The sequence below is a fragment of the Leuciscus leuciscus genome, assembly GCF_965113295.1.
Source record: "Leuciscus leuciscus genome assembly, chromosome: 2".
NCBI classification, from domain to species: Eukaryota; Metazoa; Chordata; class Actinopteri; order Cypriniformes; family Leuciscidae; genus Leuciscus; species Leuciscus leuciscus.
The window spans coordinates 55,753,522-55,773,574 of NC_138726.1; the positions used below are offsets into that span (position 1 = coordinate 55,753,522).

General features: G+C 38.0%; 7 protein-coding genes and 1 long non-coding RNA gene across 8 annotated transcripts in view; all 8 read left to right on the forward strand.

Annotated features, from left to right (window-relative positions):
* The window catches only part of LOC309493358, a 171,389-nt gene that overhangs the window by 11,652 nt on the left and 139,684 nt on the right, over positions 1-20,053 (forward strand). The gene's annotated exons all lie outside the window — the stretch shown is intronic.
* Positions 272-1,051, forward strand: LOC309493272 (histone H1). The gene has a single exon (XM_082162443.1). It carries the CDS (start codon positions 371-373, stop codon positions 983-985), a length of 615 nt encoding a protein of 204 aa, XP_082018569.1. The 5' UTR covers positions 272-370; the 3' UTR covers positions 986-1,051.
* On the forward strand, positions 1,641-2,077 carry LOC309493302 (histone H2A-like). The gene has a single exon (XM_082162477.1). It carries the CDS (start codon positions 1,668-1,670, stop codon positions 2,052-2,054), a length of 387 nt encoding a protein of 128 aa, XP_082018603.1. The 5' UTR covers positions 1,641-1,667; the 3' UTR covers positions 2,055-2,077.
* LOC309493293 (histone H3.2) lies at positions 3,017-3,507 on the forward strand. The gene has a single exon (XM_082162466.1). It carries the CDS (start codon positions 3,073-3,075, stop codon positions 3,481-3,483), a length of 411 nt encoding a protein of 136 aa, XP_082018592.1. The 5' UTR covers positions 3,017-3,072; the 3' UTR covers positions 3,484-3,507.
* On the forward strand, positions 11,903-12,897 carry LOC309493332 (histone H4). The gene has a single exon (XM_082162506.1). The coding sequence runs from the start codon at positions 11,956-11,958 to the stop codon at positions 12,265-12,267; it is 312 nt and encodes a 103-aa protein (XP_082018632.1). The 5' UTR covers positions 11,903-11,955; the 3' UTR covers positions 12,268-12,897.
* LOC309493312 (histone H2B-like) lies at positions 13,357-13,789 on the forward strand. The gene has a single exon (XM_082162487.1). It carries the CDS (start codon positions 13,372-13,374, stop codon positions 13,744-13,746), a length of 375 nt encoding a protein of 124 aa, XP_082018613.1. The 5' UTR covers positions 13,357-13,371; the 3' UTR covers positions 13,747-13,789.
* On the forward strand, positions 17,891-18,576 carry LOC309493279 (histone H1-like). The gene has a single exon (XM_082162451.1). It carries the CDS (start codon positions 17,937-17,939, stop codon positions 18,561-18,563), a length of 627 nt encoding a protein of 208 aa, XP_082018577.1. The 5' UTR covers positions 17,891-17,936; the 3' UTR covers positions 18,564-18,576.
* Positions 19,210-19,772, forward strand: LOC309493300 (histone H2A-like). Its single transcript, XM_082162475.1, has one exon. The coding sequence runs from the start codon at positions 19,265-19,267 to the stop codon at positions 19,649-19,651; it is 387 nt and encodes a 128-aa protein (XP_082018601.1). The 5' UTR covers positions 19,210-19,264; the 3' UTR covers positions 19,652-19,772.

Below are 20,053 nucleotides of genomic sequence, written 5' to 3' on the forward strand. Positions count from 1 at the left end.
GTAGTTTACTTCTGTTAATACACACAATTACATGAAATATACACGCAGCCTTGTTCATAACAGGTGCTGGCTTTGGATTTCATCCGACGATTCTAAAATAAATGTAACTTTTTCGCGTGTTTTAGTCTACAAATTAAAGTTCAATCTCTCTACTCGATGTGTACGTTGTTTTTACTCTACTAAACTATTTTACAACTCCAGTTGTATCCCAAATATGAAAGGAGAAAACACAAGCAAAGGCGTCAGTGGAGGAGCAGACACTGAACAGAGCAGGTTGAGTCTACACGGTTCTCATGCTGCGGTTAAATGCGCTGCGGTTCATTGTCGATCACAGTCAGATTGTGTGAGTCCAGATTCACTCAGAGAAATCATGGCAGAAACCGCTCCAGCATCCGCGACCAAAGCGGCCAAGAAGAAATCAGCAGCTAAAAGCAAGAAAGCAGGTCCAGGCGTCCGCGAGCTGATCGTCAAGGCTGTGTCCGCATCTAAAGAGAGGAGCGGTGTGTCCCTCGCCGCCCTGAAGAAAGCGCTCGCTGCCGGTGGATACGATGTGGAGAAGAACAACTCCCGCGTCAAGACCGCCGTCAAGAGTCTCGTTACTAATGACATTCTGGTCCAGACTAAAGGAACCGGCGCCTCGGGATCCTTCAAACTCAACAAGAAACAGACCGAGACCAAGGAGAAACCCGCCAAGAAAGCGGCTCCTAAAGCCAAGAAGCCCGCAGCCAAGAAACCCGCTGCCGCTAAGAAGCCCACAACTGCAGCAGCAAAGAAGCCCGTCGCTAAGAAATCCCCGAAGAAGGTGAAGAAACCCGCCGCTAAGAAGGCAACGAAGAGCCCCAAGAAGGCAAAGAAACCAGCGACTCCTAAGAAAGCAGCCAAGAGCCCCAAGAAGGCAAAGGCGGCCAAACCCAAAACGGCGAAACCTAAAGCAGCAAAACCTAAAGCCGCCAAGCCTAAAAAGGCAGCTCCCAAGAAGAAATAAACTCATTCTTTTCCCTTTTTTTTTTTTTTTCATTTTCTTTTTTCTTTACTCAAAAAAGGCTCTTTTAAGAGCCACCCACTAATTCATAGTGAAGAGTATTATTTCATCAGTCATCTGTTCAATGAAAGTCATTGTTACCGCGAAGACAATACGGGCCCTTTATATTCATGTGCACACACATTTCGACATACAATTTGATGATAATGTGAACGTTTTGATGAAATCTGAAGTATCTTCGTAGACGTCATTAGAAATGTTTATAGCAATAAACTATAAAACTTCACAGCTTCAAGACCAACTTGATTCATTTTAATCAATTATATTTGTTTTCAACCAAAGTATAATGGGCAAGGCAAGTTTATTTGTATAGCAGTTTATACATGATGGTAATTCCGAGTGCTTTACATTAAAAAACAATGAACATTAAGAAATAAAAACTGTAGAAACGAATTAATTTAAACTAAAATACATTAAAAGGAAGCTAAGAGGCTGTTGGATTGAGGTGCTAGGCGTGAGAAGCAGAAAGGGGGGTGTTTGGAGGGAAGCTCACTGATTGGCTCCATGATGTATTCAGACTACAGCCAATAGGAGACTTGCGAGCTTTCATTTAAAACTCAGACCACAGCTACTGAAAGTATCACTATTACTTTTTTTTTTAAAGGAACAACAACTGTAATTTACAATGAGTGGAAGAGGTAAAACCGGTGGAAAGGCTCGTGCTAAGGCCAAGAGTCGCTCTTCTAGGGCGGGACTGCAGTTCCCCGTCGGCCGTGTTCACAGGCTTCTCCGTAAAGGCAACTATGCCCAGCGCGTCGGTGCCGGAGCTCCGGTGTATTTGGCTGCTGTGCTCGAGTATCTGACCGCTGAGATCCTGGAGTTGGCTGGAAACGCCGCTCGGGACAACAAGAAGACCCGCATCATCCCTCGACACCTGCAGCTGGCGGTGCGCAATGACGAGGAGCTGAACAAGCTTCTGGGTGGCGTGACCATCGCTCAGGGTGGTGTGTTGCCCAACATTCAGGCCGTGCTGCTGCCCAAGAAGACCGAGAAGCCCGCGAAGGCCAAGTAAACTGGCTGAAGATTCTCTTCAAACCAAAGGCTCTTTTAAGAGCCACCCAATTTCTCCAGGAAAGAGTTTTAATTCGTCCTATTTCTATTCGATTTTTCTATTAAAGTTCGTGTGATTAAAAACAAAGGGGGAAAACAATGGCAGAAGAATACCCATGAATTGAAAGTTCTTGTACTACAATACAATGCTGACTATATATAAACGAAATTTAACGAAACAAAGCATATCTCACACACACACACACACACACACACACACACACACACACACACACACACACACACACACACACACACACACACACACACACACACACACACACACACACACACACACACACACACACACACACACACGTCTGAGATTCCATTCATAAATCAGTTTTTCAATGACGCCAATTTTTTATTATTTAAATCTGACTAGAAATGATTACTATAAAAAATGTGAACATGCTAAGGAACATGTTAAGAGAGTTTTAATAAGTAACATGTTTTATTGTTATCCGGTCTCCCTACACTATTTGTAAGGATTTAATGAATGCTTTATGAAAGTGTATATAGTTTTATTAGCATGGCTAAAAATATTTAAACTGATATATTGATATCAATACAAACAAAGAATTGTAACATAACGTGGTTAAGTATATGTACTACTTATCTCAGTTTTTAATATTAGTGCCACAAGTCCAACTCTACACTATCAATAATATTTTAAAAATCAATCACGGGTTTTGCTGTGCAAATTAATTCCTGATTTCGCCTATTCTATTCAAAGAGAAACAAAGGATGTTCGGGCGGGAACCACAAACTCTTGTGTCTTCTTTGAAAACAGGAGGCGCACAGCCATTGGCCAACTGTCATTTACAGACGCCAGACAATAACCAATCAAATGCTTCTGAAGCAAAGACATCCAATGAGCGCATGGCAGCCCTGGGCTTAAATCGCGCTGTGTTCTAGAGAACTATTCATTCATTCATTCGTCTTCTTGTTCACAGTAGTAACTGAACTACATAAAAACAATGGCAAGAACTAAGCAGACCGCTCGTAAGTCAACCGGAGGAAAAGCCCCGAGGAAGCAACTGGCCACTAAAGCCGCCCGTAAGAGCGCACCCGCTACCGGTGGCGTTAAGAAGCCTCATCGCTACAGGCCCGGTACCGTGGCGCTGAGAGAGATTCGCCGTTACCAGAAATCCACTGAACTGCTGATTCGCAAACTGCCCTTCCAGCGTCTGGTGAGAGAAATCGCTCAAGATTTCAAGACGGATCTGCGCTTCCAGAGCTCGGCTGTCATGGCCCTGCAGGAGGCGAGCGAGGCTTATTTAGTGGGTCTGTTTGAGGACACCAACTTGTGCGCCATCCACGCCAAGAGAGTCACCATCATGCCCAAAGACATCCAGCTGGCCCGCCGCATCCGCGGAGAGCGCGCTTAAATCGCTGTATATCAATCATACAAACCCAAAGGCTCTTTTAAGAGCCACCTCAATGTCTCAAAAATTAGAGATTTCCTTTGCTTAACTCTTCTTTTTATTTGCGTTTGGTTTAGCATGTGAATTATTGCTTTCGACCTGTCTAACTTAAGTAAACTATTTTTCAGAACTAAGCGCATCTTGAACAACCAATTAAATTGGAATATTTTGTGATAATTGCACAAACTTCATAAAGGTCAAGATTGCATTAAATAGTTTTTGAAGGTTTTTTCAAACCAAGTATATTGAACTACCGTTCAAAAGTTTGGGGTCAGTAAGATTTTTTTAAATGTTTTTAAAAGAAGTATCTTCTGCTCACCAAGGCTGCATTTATAAAAACAAAACAAAAAAACAACAGTAATATTGTGAAATATTATGACAATTTAAAATGACTGTTTTCTATTTTAATATATTTTAAACTGTAATTTATTCCTGTGATCAAAGCTGAATTTTCAGCATCATTACTCCAGTCTTCAGTGTCACATGATCCTTCAGAAATCATTATAATATGATGATTTGATGCTCAAGAAACATTTATGATTATTATCAATGTTGAAAACTGTTGTGTACAATTTTTTTTCAAAATTCTTTGATGAATAGAAAGTTCAAAAGAACAGCATTTATTTAAAATAGAATATTTTCTAACATTATACATGTCTTTACTGTAATTTTTGATCAGTTTAAATCATCCTTGATGAATAAAAGTATTGATTTATTTTATTTCTTTCCCCCCAAAATAAAATTAAAATTCTTACTGACCCCAAACTTTTGAACGGTATATGTTTAATGTTACAAAAGCTTTAGATTTCAGATAAATGCTGTTCTTTTGAACTTTATATTCATCAAAGCATCATGAAATAAAAATGTAAATAACTGTTTTCAACATTGATAATAATAATGAATGTTTCTTGAGCATCAAATCATCATATTAGAATGATTTCTGAAGGATCATGTGACACTGATGCTGAAAATTCAGCTTTGATCACAGGAATAAATTACATTTTAAAATATATTAAAATAGAAAACAGTCATTTTAAATTGTCATAATATTTCACAATATTACAGTTTTTTTTTTTTTTTTTGGATCAAATAAATGCAGCCTTGGTGAGCAGAAGAGACTTCTTTTAAAAACATTAAAAAATCTTACTGACCCCAAACTTTTGAACGGTAGTGTATATTAATGACTCTCTGCATGCATTGAACGTTACGGATGGAAATGACCAAAACGATGTTATAGTTGAACCCCTCCGGAGGGACAACGCAAAAAGAGCTCGCAAGACGGAGAAGAAGGAGAGAAAGGCGTAGACGAAGACCTTCCACTAAGGCTTAACTCCCTAAGAATGGACTGATTCATCGTGCACAGCAGTTAATAAAAATGATCAGACAAGTTAAACAATTAAATAGGAAAGTAATACACATTGCAAACAGTTTTATGGTTGAAAATGAAATAAACATCTCAAATGAGGATGTGTTTAACTTGCAGGATAAGCTCAAATTACCTAACCCTCTATGGTAGGGGAGACCGGGGACAGTTGCAACAGGGGATGGTTGCAACATGTCATTTTTCTTCAGTCAGAAACAAGCTAGAGTGATGTCACTCATACTGCACATGCACAGTTACACCCTCCCCTCTCCAAAAAGACAGTAGACATATTCAACATCTGCTGCTGCATTTATTGAACAAAACTTGTTTTGGAGGTATGAAAGTACATTTTTTCATGAGATATATTTTTGTCATACTGTCCTGAAATTTTGTATGAATTAATCAAAACTTACTTCGTTTGAATTATTGTTTTGTTGACTTCTAAGTGACATGGTTAGCATGTGTCAAAGTCAGTGTGTCTAGCAGGCATATGATGTTCTGTCATGGCTGATAGGGTTGGGGACGGTTGCAACATGTTATAAATTGCATGTTTAATAAAAGTTTGTTGCATTGCAAATTGTTAAATTCTTCCTGTCTGACACTGAAATATGGAGAGATTGAATAGCATCTGTAACACCTGCACACTGAATCTATGTAGGCCTATGTTCTACACATGAACAAACAAAACTCAATAACTGTTATTTGATAAATATGACTACATAAATAAATAATAGGCTACAATAATATTATTGAAATAAATAATACTATAATATTATAGTAGGCCTAAAACAGTTAATATTTTCAGAATTCTTTGCTCATTGAGACAAAAAGCTTAAGTTAATTAATGAAATTTAAGGTATTTTTAACATGTTGCAACCGTCCCTGGGTCGGGGTCAGTTGCAACATCTGACTTCTTCCATTCAAATAAATACTGTGAACGATATGTCATATATAATCATCTTTAAATGGTATGGGTAATTAGCAGACAGATGCAAGTTTAATATATACAAATTTGGTTGGTCTAGTCCAAATAGTCTCTGAGTAATTGAGACAATTGCAAAAAGTGTTGCAACTGTCCCCGGTCTCCCCTACGCAATATGAAATCAGTGAGGAAATAATTGTTTGTTATGTTTTTCCTGCTTAAAAATTTACACTATAACAATATCAATAAACATTATTATTATTTTTAAATTTATTTATTAATTAAAAGTTTGTTGCCTCAAGGCAACATTGTACCACAATGGACAAATTTAAACATTTGACATTTTCATGAAGAAAAAATGTATGTATTTATTCAAAACATCAATTTCTTTAACTAAACACTTGAACAAACATATTTGTCAAGTTTTTAAAGAATTACACATTTCATATTTAATAAAAAGTAACATTTATTATCCAGCTGTTGCCCTCAGGCAACATTGTACCATCGTGGAACGCAAGTACTACAAACCATCATATCATCAAGTTATCATATCAAAACATTACAATCGGTGTTGTTTCAAGGTAAAACATTAACAATCACCATAACCTTATCCTAATATGAACCTCATCCTAACTCTGCTGTCTCTCCGGTAGAGGAGCCAGGCCTCAACAACAGCAAGATCAAACATGTGGAAGACCTCCCCGGCCGACCTAATGACTCGTGTGGTGTCAGGGGGGGCCTGACGGGAGCCCCCCGATTATCCGAGACCCCCAGAAGTAGGGCCGCCTTCATCCTCAGTTTGGCGCCACTCGCCCCGTCCCACTAACCCTCTATTTGTCCGATTGCCCACTATAGTGGCCAAATGTCCCGTTGACCCCCCTGACCGGTCCCAAGCCACGCCCCCATCCCACGAACCCACTATTTGTCCGATTACCCACTATAGTGGCCAAATGTCCCGTTGACCCCCCTGACCACTCCCAAGCCACGCCCTCGTCCCACGAACCCACTATTTGTCCGATTACCCACTATAGTGGCCAAATGTCCCGTTGACCCCCCGACCACTCCCAAGCCACGCCCTCGTCCCACGAACCCACTATTTGTCCGATTACCCACTATAGTGGCCAAATGACCCGTCGGGCCCCGCTGACCACTCACAAGCCACGCCATCGTCCCACGAACCCCCTATTTGTCCGATTACCCACTATAGTGGCCAAATGACCCGTCGGGCCCCGCTGACCACTCACAAGCCACGCCATCGTCCCACGAACCCCCTATTTGTCCGATTACCCACTATAGTGGCCAAATGACCTGTCACTATTTGTCCGATTTCCCACTATAGTGGCCAAATGTTTTCAGTTTGCAAAAATGCAAATACATTTAGATAATTCAAACTTCTTTCCTTACAAATAAAATATACTTGTATTCAAACCTAGTATGCCTGGTATGGCCTTATTTGATTCCATTATGGTACAATGTTGCCTCGAGGCAACATGCAGTTTTATGTAATTTCCTACGAAACATTTGATGATATATAATGTAAAGTTTTTGAAAATACTTCTTTACTTACTAATGAAGGTGACTCTGATTTTTTGTAATGGATTATCTGGACAGGAATTAGTGAAAAATGCCCTTTTCAGTGGAGAAAATATGGAGCCATGTGACATGTGCACGTGTGCTGAAAGAGGGACCAAAATGAACCCCTGTGGGTCATGTGGCCACTCTTTTGTATTTTCATTGGTTAGTATTTGAGTTCCCCTCCCCTTAGAGAGCATTGACCAATTAAATTTTATTACGTTTTTATTATAAAAAAGCTAAAATAGACTATGTTGCCATACCATAGAGGGCTAAAGCCTAATTTGAGCGTGGCCTGCGAACTTAAGAGTCATTGTTAGATGTGTTATATGTGTGGGTGTATGTGGACTGGATATGTTTAGGTTGTTAGGACCACATGTATTTTTAAAGGGAACTGTGAACATCGTTCGCCTTAGACCTAGAAAATGTGCGAAACTAGAGAAAGGTCAAAAGGGCTGCGATAGTCAAACTTACCAAATAAAGCTTTTGTGTATGTGCTGCGTAAAATAGGTGTGAAAAGAAAATAGATATTTTCAATATGTGCTTCTGCAAGCTAAGTCCAAAGTTTGACCTTATAAGGGAATTAGCTGTGTTATAGCCTAATAACAGCCCATAGTTAAAAGACGGCCCAGAACAGAGTTAGTATAAAAAGCTTTGGAGTGTTTTTTGTTTCGGGGCCACATCTCGGGTGAAGACTTTTACATGTTTATGTTATTTTTGCCTTTTTAATTTTTTGTCTTTGTATTATTCTGAATCTTTTTTTTTCTTTTTTTTTTTTAAACGAAATCATGTTTTGGTGATTCGTAAAACTAAGAGTCTAAGAGTAATTTTTCCCTATCAATATTTCATGATTTTTGTAATCGAATATTAATACTGGCAAACGCATTCGAATCCAAGATTGAACTGGTTAGGCACCGTCGAGGACCTTGAATCGACATCCTACATCCTTAATCTAAAGGTAAGGGCAATATTTGATTGCAGCAGATTATGGATATGTTTGAGAATGATTTATGGGTTACAGAGGGATACAAATACAACAACACCGACACACAGCTTTTCCAAGGTTGGATGTGGCCAGGCTCTAACTATAAACAGGAGAGTCCTCTTAAGACATCAAGATTGTGGGGTAGACTAATGTGGTGCTGGTGGATATTGAGCAGACATGGGCTAAGTCGTCTGGTCAGAGACGAAGTACACTTTAATGGATTGAGGCTTGTAGAGGCATTTACAGTCGGAGAATTGGGTTGAGTGAACAATTGTAGTAGGCTACAAGTAGTAGAGGGTATGGCAGAGTAATTTGGAGTGTACCGTAGTTTGAGTGGTTTTGTATATGAACGCACTCTGCAACAACAATAACAGCGGGACACTAGCAAAGTCTCTATACGAGCTCTCCGAACTGCTTCCGGTTAATATTGAAACGTTAAAAGGAAAAATGCTGAGTAATCAGACTAATGCGTCTTAAAGTCACAAGGGGGCGTTAATGTCTCAATATATGCATAGCTGGCCTTTCAACAAAGATAATGCGTTCTTTCTCTGAAGGAGAGCTACACTTTAGTCTAACTGGAAAGTAAGGCTTTAACAAAGAAATGGTCCCTTAAACTATTGGCTTCAGTGACCCCTATATGTTTAACACGTTGAAGACCTGTCTCAAACACAAACCAAGTCCATATTTCATTTCTGGAAGCCGGGCTAAAATGAGCAAGCACTGTTACTGCATTCAGATATCAAATAGCCTACAGACATTAAAGAATACATAAAAAGAACATTTCAGTAATCACACCGTTAACTTTTATAACAAAGTAAAATCTCCAGGGAAGTCATTCAACTCATTTGATATTTAGAAGGAAAAATATTGATTAATACCTTGATTATAATCTCTCATAACACATTGAAGCAGCGGTGCATTCCAGAATCCATCCCTTCAAAGCAACCCTCCGGTCCTCTTCGTTTAGGAGTCACACTTGTCTCCTTTGCAGTCAAAAGTGACCGAAGCCTTAAAATGTAAAGTTTTTTTTTTAAACCAAAGTAATATATTTTTATTCAATAATATATTTTTATTATTAAGAATTTTGAATGGTTTCTATGGTCCTATGCAATAATTATAATAAATTTTATGAGCTATTTTTTCCATTAGAATTAATAATTTAAATTTTAAAATAAAATAATTTAATAATTTAAAATAAATGCAACTTTTCACATTAAAATAGCGTTCAGACCTCTACAATAAATTTTTTGAAGTGAGAAAAGCGCCATCCAGTGGCGTTAAAAAAGTAGAAACGGGTGTAATGTCGTGTAACCGCCTGTAGGCTATACTGTAGCTCCCTATATAAATACATAGAGGCTTTTTGATTCCCACAATTTTTTTTTAGACATGATTTCTCCTTATATATATATATATATATATATATATATATATATATATATATATATATAGAGAGAGAGAGAGAGAGAGAGAGAGAGAGAGAGAGAGAGAGAGAGAGAGAGAGAGAGAGAGAGAGAGAGAGAGAGAGATATTCTAAAAAACTACTTTTAGTCAAGGTTAAGATATTTTTGTTAGATAAGTATCAGGTTTCGCATTATGATTACAATCAAACAATAACATTTGGTTAGAAAGGGAACACAATGCAAGCACTTTTGTTACTCAGTATTTGATAATTATATCAAAATAAGGGATGGATAGTGATCATTCAAAACACTTTATACAGACATTTTGTAATTAATTGGTATTTTATTCAGTTTAATTCTGCAAATGGTAATAAAACTTCAGAAGGGAACAACAATTATGATCTAACAGCAAAAACATAAAATAACATAACAGCAAACAATCATTATCAAACTGTAGGTTAAAAAACAGGAATACAAATGTAATAATAATAATAATAATACATATTATTTTAACTATATACAAACTGTAATTATTTACGACCCTTTAACATGTCCGAATCATGTCCATGATTTTTGGGTGTGTTAACATAGCTAATACAACAAAAGTCACCAAGTGTCATCCCATTCTGATAAAGCAAAAAAAAAAAAAAAAAAAAACAATTCAAAACCAAGTTTTCTTCATTGGAGTGTAGGAGAGGTCTGCAGATCCATGAGTGTGAAGTCCAGCTTCCCCTCTCTGAATGTGTAAGTGTGAAGCATCAATGCAAAGGAAAGACAAAAAAAAAAAATATATATATATATATATATAGAATGAAGTCATCAAATACATGTCATCCTGACCTTTTTAAAAAATTGGTTTAAGAAAGGGTCTTGTGGAATATTTGGCTTGCTAGATTCATATATATATATATATATATATACATACACATATATAAATGTACTGACTGCTGCTTTGTAAATTTTTATCAAGAACGGGCAACTTCAGTCCCTTTTTTGAGGTGAAAAGGAGACCTAAAAAAGGGACTGAAGTTGGCCATTCCTGATAAAAATTTACAAAGCAGCAGTCAGTACATTTTATATACCTATACCTCCAACCCTAATCGAGGACACCTGGATTTTTTTTTTATCAAAGTCTTCAGGTTTGAGGGTTGGAGCTAAACATACCTAAAAATGCAATTTCTTTCATTAATCAGAATAAAAACAAAAGATTATTACATGTAATAATGAGTTTGATTGATTACATTAAAATTTGTGATTCTGTAATTGTATTCTCTAACACTCTTCTATAATCAAGGCTAGACAACCAATTAATATTTATGCAAAGAACACACAAAACATAGCTAGCATTCTGTCATTTATGTACATGGACAATGAAATGTACAATGACAATTATAATGAACACAAATTCATATACTTATGGTTCTTTTAATAACAAAATGTGCACAACATATTGCGCCGACCAGTACTATACAAATAATGACAATACATTACGAATTGCAGTGAATACACGTATGATAAGGCAGTATAAAGCACTATCAGCTCAGGTCAAGCTCATCGGATAGCTATGAAAATAGCATTACTATGCTAACCAAAAACACTAACTAAAAACGAACTACATTTTTTTTATTTCACAATCTATAGCTTCGGATATACATTAGTATATGAAACATATAAGTTGAAATACATTAATTGTCGTTATACCGTAGTTCAAATGACTTCTTATAAAGTGATTTTGTGTAATTTGTAACCATGCAGGCACTAAAGCGAATAACGTTACTCATAAAACGTGCTTTGAACCAATCGGATTGCTTGAGTCCTAAGGTGGGACTCATCGCTTCACCACGCCTGCATCCTGGCTTATTCAGAACAGTTCCCGATTCGTTTCTGCAAGTTTTCTTTCTCTTACGATTGGCAATTTTCCTCCAATAATTTACTCAATTCCTACCGCTAGAATCTTCCTCCATCTCCGGATCACTCCAAGTACCAACGTCACTTCCCTCCATCAATGCTCCAATGATCACAGTCCAGTGTTGTCTTGTCAACCGCCTCACCCTCCACTTGCAGAGTAGCGTGTTGATTGACGTTTAGCAGAACCGCCCATGCATCTGGTTACAACTAGGTCCGCTAGCCGACTATAAACCACTCTTCTCCACAGCCATCTTCTGTTGTAGTGAATTGAAGAGTATCTGTTGAAATGTCTGGAAGAGGAAAAGGCGGTAAAGGACTCGGGAAAGGAGGCGCTAAGCGTCACCGAAAGGTTCTTCGCGATAATATCCAGGGAATCACTAAACCCGCTATTCGTCGTCTTGCTCGACGTGGCGGCGTCAAGCGTATTTCTGGCCTGATCTATGAAGAGACTCGCGGTGTGTTAAAGGTGTTTCTGGAGAACGTCATTCGTGATGCTGTGACTTACACTGAACACGCCAAGAGAAAGACCGTCACCGCCATGGATGTCGTGTACGCGCTGAAACGACAGGGACGCACTCTGTACGGGTTCGGGGGTTAAGAGATCCACGAAAAAAGAAAAACCCAACGGCTCTTTTAAGAGCCACCCACATTTACACACAAAGAACAAGCTTCCAAGTAAATTTATGTGATATTTTACCGAGATTATTGTGAATTATTTATGGTTTTTCCATTCGGTAATAAGTGTTACAACATTTTCAGTGGTCATTGTATAATTAAATATTCTAATATAATTAACTTATGGTGCTTTCATATGTACTATTACACCCAAAGCGCTTTACAATTAAATCCGGAATCTCATCCACCACCAGTGTCTGAAGCATCCACTTGATGATACAACGGTGCCAGCACACACAGACAAGAGGAAGAGAGCGAGAAATGGAGTCTATTGATAAGGGCCAGTGGATGGAATTTGGCACTCTGCTTTCAGAGTTAGACTCCTACTGTTTACGAGAAGTGCCAAGGTTTTTTTTTTTTTAAATGACCACAGAGAGTCAGGATCTCGGTTTAATGTCTCATCCGATTCCTAAGTATAATGTATGAAATAAACGGGGGCAAGGCAAGTTTATTCATATAGCACATTTCATACACAATGGCAATTCAAAGTGCTTTACATAGGAGAAATTAAAATAATTAAAAGAAATAAGAATAATTAAAACTAAAATTAAAATACAGTACTGTACGAACAGCGGCACAGTGCTCATTCAGTAAATGCATAGCTAAACATAATGTGTTTTGAGTCTGGATTTGAAATAAACGGGGGTAATGTGATCTTGTGTTTATATAGTATGAATTATGTATTTAATTAATGTTTTTTAATTTGATTAAACGACTGAAATGATCAATAATGTACTTTAAATATTTGATACTGCATTGCATTCCGGAAAATGAAACAAAGAACAAACAATAGAATGGGGGATGGTAGTAGGACATCAGGCGATGGGCGGGATCAACATTTAAAGTCTCTGATTGGCTATCCTACAACTAAAGGTAGCCAATGAAATCATTCTATGGGTTGGTCCAGGAAAACTAGCAATCAGAGAAAGTCGTACTTCCCTTTCGAAATTAGCATAGAGCAGTGAATAAAAGCCCGCCTGTTGCAACACAGCTTTATTGTTCTTTGAGTTTCTCTGACTGAAGCATCATGCCTGAACCAGCGAAGTCTGCACCCAAGAAGGGATCGAAGAAAGCTGTTACTAAAACCGCCGGCAAGGGCGGAAAGAAGCGCAGAAAGTCCAGGAAGGAGAGCTATGCGATCTACGTGTACAAAGTCCTGAAGCAGGTTCATCCCGACACCGGGATCTCCTCCAAGGCGATGGGAATCATGAACTCTTTCGTCAACGACATCTTCGAGCGCATCGCCGGTGAAGCGTCTCGTCTCGCTCACTACAACAAGCGCTCCACCATCACATCGAGAGAGATCCAGACCGCCGTGCGTCTGCTGCTGCCCGGAGAGCTGGCCAAACACGCCGTGTCTGAGGGCACAAAGGCTGTGACCAAATACACCAGCTCAAAGTAGAGCTCAGCTCAACACACAACACAAAGGCTCTTTTAAGAGCCGACCATATTGTCTTGAAAGAGCTTCAGTCTTCCTTATTTTTTGGGGGTAAAATAGTTAAGTATAAATAAGTGTTATTGTTTAACTTTCTTACTGTTTTTATTGAAAACTAAAACAATCATCCAAGTTTTAGCTCAGTTTAGTATATCATTAATATAAGATTAATTTAACAGGCTCAAAAGTTTGTGGTGCAATGGGATCCAGGCTGACAAACAATGATTGTCAAAGATAAAATTCGATTGAGGAATAACAAATTAATAAATGTGAAATTTAAAAGACAAATTAAAATAAATAGTTTATAATAAAATCCCAAGTATTGTATCTAACAGATGAAGATTGTGAAGATCAGAGTATAGAGAAAATAAGATATTTGCAGAATGCAATGAATATATATGCAGAAAACTTACATTCTCTTAAACTTATGCTCTGGTCTAATAAGAAAAGGTCAAACAGACTTATCCAATATGTCATAGTTGGTGTAACGGCTAGGTCAGAGTAACTGGTCAAATGTCAAAGATAGATGATGGAAAATACACTCACTCAATCTTACAGCACAGAAGAGACACCAAAGATCTTACATTTGGAAATAATCAAACATAAATCATACAGTAACATGTAAAATGATAATAATATATAAAAATAATTAATCAAATATATAATGAATAAAGACACTATCATAGACATTGACAATTTTGGATACACCAGTTTGGAAAATGTCACTGCTTGATCTGTTTTGTCTTATTAAAAATATTCCATCTGAAATGAGCATCATAAGCAAAGGGTCCTGGTGGCATTTTTATTATTTATTAGTAGCCTATTATTCTTTTAGAATAAAAAGTTGACTATTTTTGTTGTTTTATAGAAATAATGTCAGTGGAGATCTGTTAGCTTGAAATATAAAGCACCTGGAGTTTCACACATTCAGTTACATATTCAACATATCAGATATTGTAGCATCTGTCTCAGCTTTTACTGACATTTTTCAAGTTCGAAATTATCATGTTTGTGAGTAGAAACATTATGTGCTGAAATTGCATCACTCTGTCAGTGGAAAGAACATTTCTCATTCATATAGGCCAGTTATAAAACTTTATCTTACACTGCTCACTTATATTACATTGTTCACTTAAATTACATTACTCACTTATTGCACTGCTCACTTATATTATACACTACTCACTTATATTACATTACTCACTTATATTACACTGCTCACTTATATTACACTGCTCACTTATATATCACTTCTCACTTACATTACATTACTCACTTATATTACACTGCTCACTTGTATTACACTGCTCACTTACATTACATTACTCACTTATATTACATTACTCACTTATATTACACTGCTCACTTACATTACATTACTCACTTATATTACACTGCTCACTTATATTACACTGCTCACTTACATTACATTACTCACTTATATTACACTGCTCACTTGTATTACACTGCTCACTTGTATTACACTGCTCACTTACATTACATTACTCACTTATATTACACTGCTCACTTATATTACACTGCTCACTTACATTACATTACTCACTTATATTAAACTGCTCACTTATATTACACTGCTCACTTATATATCACTGTTCACTTACATTACATTACTCACTTATATTACACTGCTCACTTATATTACACTGCTCACTTACATTACATTACTCACTTATATTACATTACTCACTTATATTACACTGCTCACTTACATTACATTACTCACTTATATTACACTGCTCACTTATATTACACTGCTCACTTACATTACATTACTCACTTATATTACATTACTCACTTATATTACATTACTCACTTATATTACATTACTCACTTACATTACATTACTCACTTATATTACATTACTCACTTATATTACATTACTCACTTATATTACACTGCTCACTTACATTACATTACTCACTTATATTACACTGCTCACTTATATTACACTGCTCACTTACATTACATTACTCACTTATATTACATTACTCACTTATATTACATTACTCACTTATATTACATTACTCACTTACATTACATTACTCACTTATATTACATTACTCACTTATATTACATTACTCACTTATATTACACTGCTCACTTATATTACACTGCTCACTTACATTACATTACTCACTTATATTACATTACTCACTTATATTACACTGCTCACTTACATTACATTACTCACTTATATTACACTGCTCACTTATATTACACTGCTCACTTACATTACATTACTCACTTATATTACACTGCTCACTTATATTACACTGCTCACTTACATTACATTACTCACTTACATTACATTACTCACTTATATTACACTGCTCACTTGTATTACACTGCTCACTTACATTACATTACTCACTTATATTACACTGCTCACTTATATTACACTGCTCACTTACATTACATTACTCACTTATATTAAACTGCTCACTTATATTACACTGCTCACTTATATATCACTGTTCACTTACATTACATTACTCACTTACATTACACTGCTCACTTATATATCACTGTTCACTTACATTACATTACTCACTTACATTACACTGCTCACTTATATATCACTGTTCACTTACATTACATTACTCACTTATATTACACTGCTCACTTATATTACACTGCTCACTTATATTACACAACTCATTTTACTCTGGCATTTTTCGTGGACTGGTCGAGTTAGTAGTGTCGCTAGACGAGGTGTTTGAGGAGCATTTGAAAACTGCCACAGTCTTCAAGGGAACATAAAATACTGTGCAAAATGAGCTTTTGGATTGCATGCTACCAGGAAGCATTTAATGGAAGAGGTGAACTCAGCTAGATTTTTTAGCAAACCAAATCCCACCAATCGCTGCAAAAGTTAAAGTTACATATGATGAGAAAGCACGTTCCATAGAAAAAATTATATGGAATTGTATGGGTCGGGAACCCTCTGGGTGATTCTCTGACAGAGTGAAATCTCCCAAAAAGGAGCGGTACTCCACAGAACTTGACAGAGCAGCCGTGTTAGACAGTATTCTAGGTTATAAGTCAAGAATAAAGAGAGAAATAATTAATTATCTCAAAATAATAGGATTGGAAAAGAGAATTAGAAAATCACACATTGCTAAAGTAATTTTATTTAATTAAACCAGACTTGAAAAATAAGACTATTAAGACAGAAGATATGACAGAAACCATTGACGAGACACTTCTGGCGACCAGTAAACTCAACACTTATCCATTATCCTCATCATTTCAGTCCACACCATCATTTAGAAAAGAAAAGCGATCTGTCTAAATAAATATATCAAACATAATGGCCCATTGTACATACATAACCATGTTGTGAATTAGCATGTATAGTGGTTAAAATTAAATTATGACCTGTGCTGTCTCTTGCTATAAATGAGCAATAATGTCCATCATTTCTATTCACATGGTTCCGTATAGGAGATGAATGGCGAATCAGGAGACAAACATATTTTATTACAATTAAAATGTTTATGTCGTGATATGATGTTGGCCTACATCAACGATGTGTTTAATGAGATAACCTATGGATATTCTGCTGACCGAAGATGAGGGCCAGACATGAGAGTCACAGACAGACTCGGAGACTCCGGATGATGTTCGTGTGCTTCAAGCTGCCCAAAACAACAGTTGTACGAAAGCCTCCTAACGCTCATCACTGATGCTGATTTCATTGAAGTCTCTTTCAGACTGTTTGCTAAACACACAGAGGACGCGTTCAGACTTTTAATAAACTTTTCCATTAAAACTATCTATCAGATTTGCACGCGGCTTCACCCCGCGGCTGATGCTCGTCTTTGATTTGGTCTGACGAAGGCAAAAGTAACGTTTCCTCTTCGCGTTTTTTAGTCTCTAATGAATGCCCAGAACCTCTGCTTGGTGTTCACTTAGTTTTGACTGAATCAAACTATTTAACAGCGCCAGTTTTGCTCCAAATGTAAGAGAAGAAAACACAAGCGTCGGCGAGCAGCAGACAGAGAGCGGGGCAGGTTGAGTCTACGAGGTTCTCATGTGTTGTTTAAGACCGCAGCGCCGCTCGAGCGCTGTTCATTCATTGCTGAAACCAGACAGAGTTTGTAATACTACAGTTCCGATCAGAGATAGAGAAAGAAATGGCAGAAACCGCCCCAGCCCCCGCTGCTGCCGCCCCGGCTAAATCGCCTAAGAAGAAGTCCGCTGTGAAAGCCAAGAAAGCAGGTCCAGGCGTCGGCGAGCTCATCGTCAAGGCTGTGTCCGCATCCAAGGAGAGGAGCGGTGTGTCCCTCGCCGCCCTGAAGAAAGCGCTCGCTGCCGGTGGATACGATGTGGAGAAGAACAACTCCCGCGTCAAGATCGCCATCAAGAGCCTGGTAACTAAAGGCACCCTCGTTCAGGTCAAAGGAACCGGCGCCTCGGGCTCCTTCAAACTCAACAAGCAGCAAGCCGAGACCAAGAAGAAGCCAGCCAAGAAATCGGCTCCTAAAGCCAAGAAGCCCGCAGCCAAGAAACCCGCTGCCGCTAAGAAGCCCAAAACTGCAGCAGCAAAGAAGCCCGTCGCTAAGAAATCGCCGAAGAAGGTGAAGAAACCCGCCGCTAAAAAGGCAACGAAGAGCCCCAAGAAGGCCAAGAAACCAGCGACTCCTAAGAAAGCAGCCAAGAGCCCAAAAAAGGCAAAGGCAGCCAAACCCAAAACGGCGAAGCCTAAAGCAGCAAAACCTAAAGCCGCCAAGCCTAAAAAGGCAGCTCCCAAGAAGAAATAAATCTAACGTTACTGTTTGTTTCTCAACGGCTCTTTTAAGAGCCAACTACTGACTCCGAGTAAAGAGCAAAACTCATGTATTTGAATGATTAGTTAATTCTGGAATCAAATAACCATGATGTGACTTTCACCCACTTAGACTCATGCAATTAAACAAGTCACCAAGTTTAGGTAAAACTCATGTATACCAATTTTATTCATAAGAAATTGATTAAAAAGGCCAAAAAGCTTATGATGGTTCAAACAGTGATCACAGTCTAAATAGGATGTTGATTAACAGTACAGAATATATACACTACATAATATGCTGGAGAAATGTGACAATACAAACAATAATGGCAGTGATTCAATTCCAATATTAAAATAGGATAATAATTCTTTACAGTATCAGATCTAGTCAATGTGCACAGAATATAGTGTGTGAAAGGTGAAGCACTGTTGGTAGGAAGAGTGTATAATACCCATTTTTGTGAATTTTCTATCAAACATGAGTCTCTTTTGTCAGTGTCTAGTCAATACATGTGATCGTTCCAAAAAGGGGGTTGGGTTTTGGAGGGAAGTTCAGTGATTGGTTTGAAACTTATCACAGTCTAAACCAATAGGCGACAGGCACTCTCGTTTAAATACAGTATGTGAGTTCATTGATTTTATTCATTCTGTTAATTTCGTCAGAACAGTGTGTTGTAGTAACTATTCTTGAAAATGAGTGGACGTGGCAAAACCGGTGGAAAGGCACGCGCTAAGGCCAAGAGTCGCTCTTCTAGGGCGGGACTGCAGTTCCCCGTTGGCCGTGTTCACAGGCTTCTCCGCAAAGGCAACTATGCCCAGCGCGTCGGTGCCGGAGCTCCGGTGTATTTGGCCGCTGTGCTCGAGTACCTGACTGCTGAGATTCTGGAGTTGGCTGGAAACGCCGCTCGGGACAACAAGAAGACCCGCATCATCCCTCGACACCTGCAGCTGGCGGTGCGCAATGACGAGGAGCTGAACAAGCTTCTGGGTGGCGTGACCATCGCTCAGGGTGGTGTGTTGCCCAACATTCAGGCCGTGCTGCTGCCCAAGAAGACCGAGAAGCCTGCGAAGGCCAAGTAGACTGACGGAAGCTTCTCTTCAAATCAAAGGCTCTTTTAAGAGCCACCCAATTTCTCCAAGAAAGAGTGTTTGCATTTGTCCTATTTTTATTTTATTTTTCTATTAAAGGTAGTTTGATAAAACGGCAGAAGAATGCCAATAAATTGACTTTGTTCTTATGCTATACAATGCTTGAAACTATACAACAACCATACAATGCGTTGTATATATGTATAGAGATAGAGAGATACATTTCTTAAGGAAACCAAAGCTTTAGTGTCTGAGATTCCATTCATAAAAAGGTTATTTTCAATGATGGTATTTTTTTAATTCTTTAAAATCTGACTATAAATGTATGCCCCAAGATAATTTTAATATGTTATTATTATCCGTCCGGTCTCACTACACTATCCGTAAGGATTT

Excerpts from the sequence above, each read along its gene's own strand:
- LOC309493272 (XM_082162443.1), top strand. The coding sequence starts at position 371 with ATGGCAGAAACCGCTCCAGCATCCGCGACCAAAGCGGCCAAGAAGAAA.
- LOC309493302 (XM_082162477.1), top strand. The coding sequence starts at position 1,668 with ATGAGTGGAAGAGGTAAAACCGGTGGAAAGGCTCGTGCTAAGGCCAAG.
- LOC309493293 (XM_082162466.1), top strand. The coding sequence starts at position 3,073 with ATGGCAAGAACTAAGCAGACCGCTCGTAAGTCAACCGGAGGAAAAGCC.
- LOC309493332 (XM_082162506.1), top strand. The coding sequence starts at position 11,956 with ATGTCTGGAAGAGGAAAAGGCGGTAAAGGACTCGGGAAAGGAGGCGCT.
- LOC309493312 (XM_082162487.1), top strand. The coding sequence starts at position 13,372 with ATGCCTGAACCAGCGAAGTCTGCACCCAAGAAGGGATCGAAGAAAGCT.
- LOC309493279 (XM_082162451.1), top strand. The coding sequence starts at position 17,937 with ATGGCAGAAACCGCCCCAGCCCCCGCTGCTGCCGCCCCGGCTAAATCG.
- LOC309493300 (XM_082162475.1), top strand. The coding sequence starts at position 19,265 with ATGAGTGGACGTGGCAAAACCGGTGGAAAGGCACGCGCTAAGGCCAAG.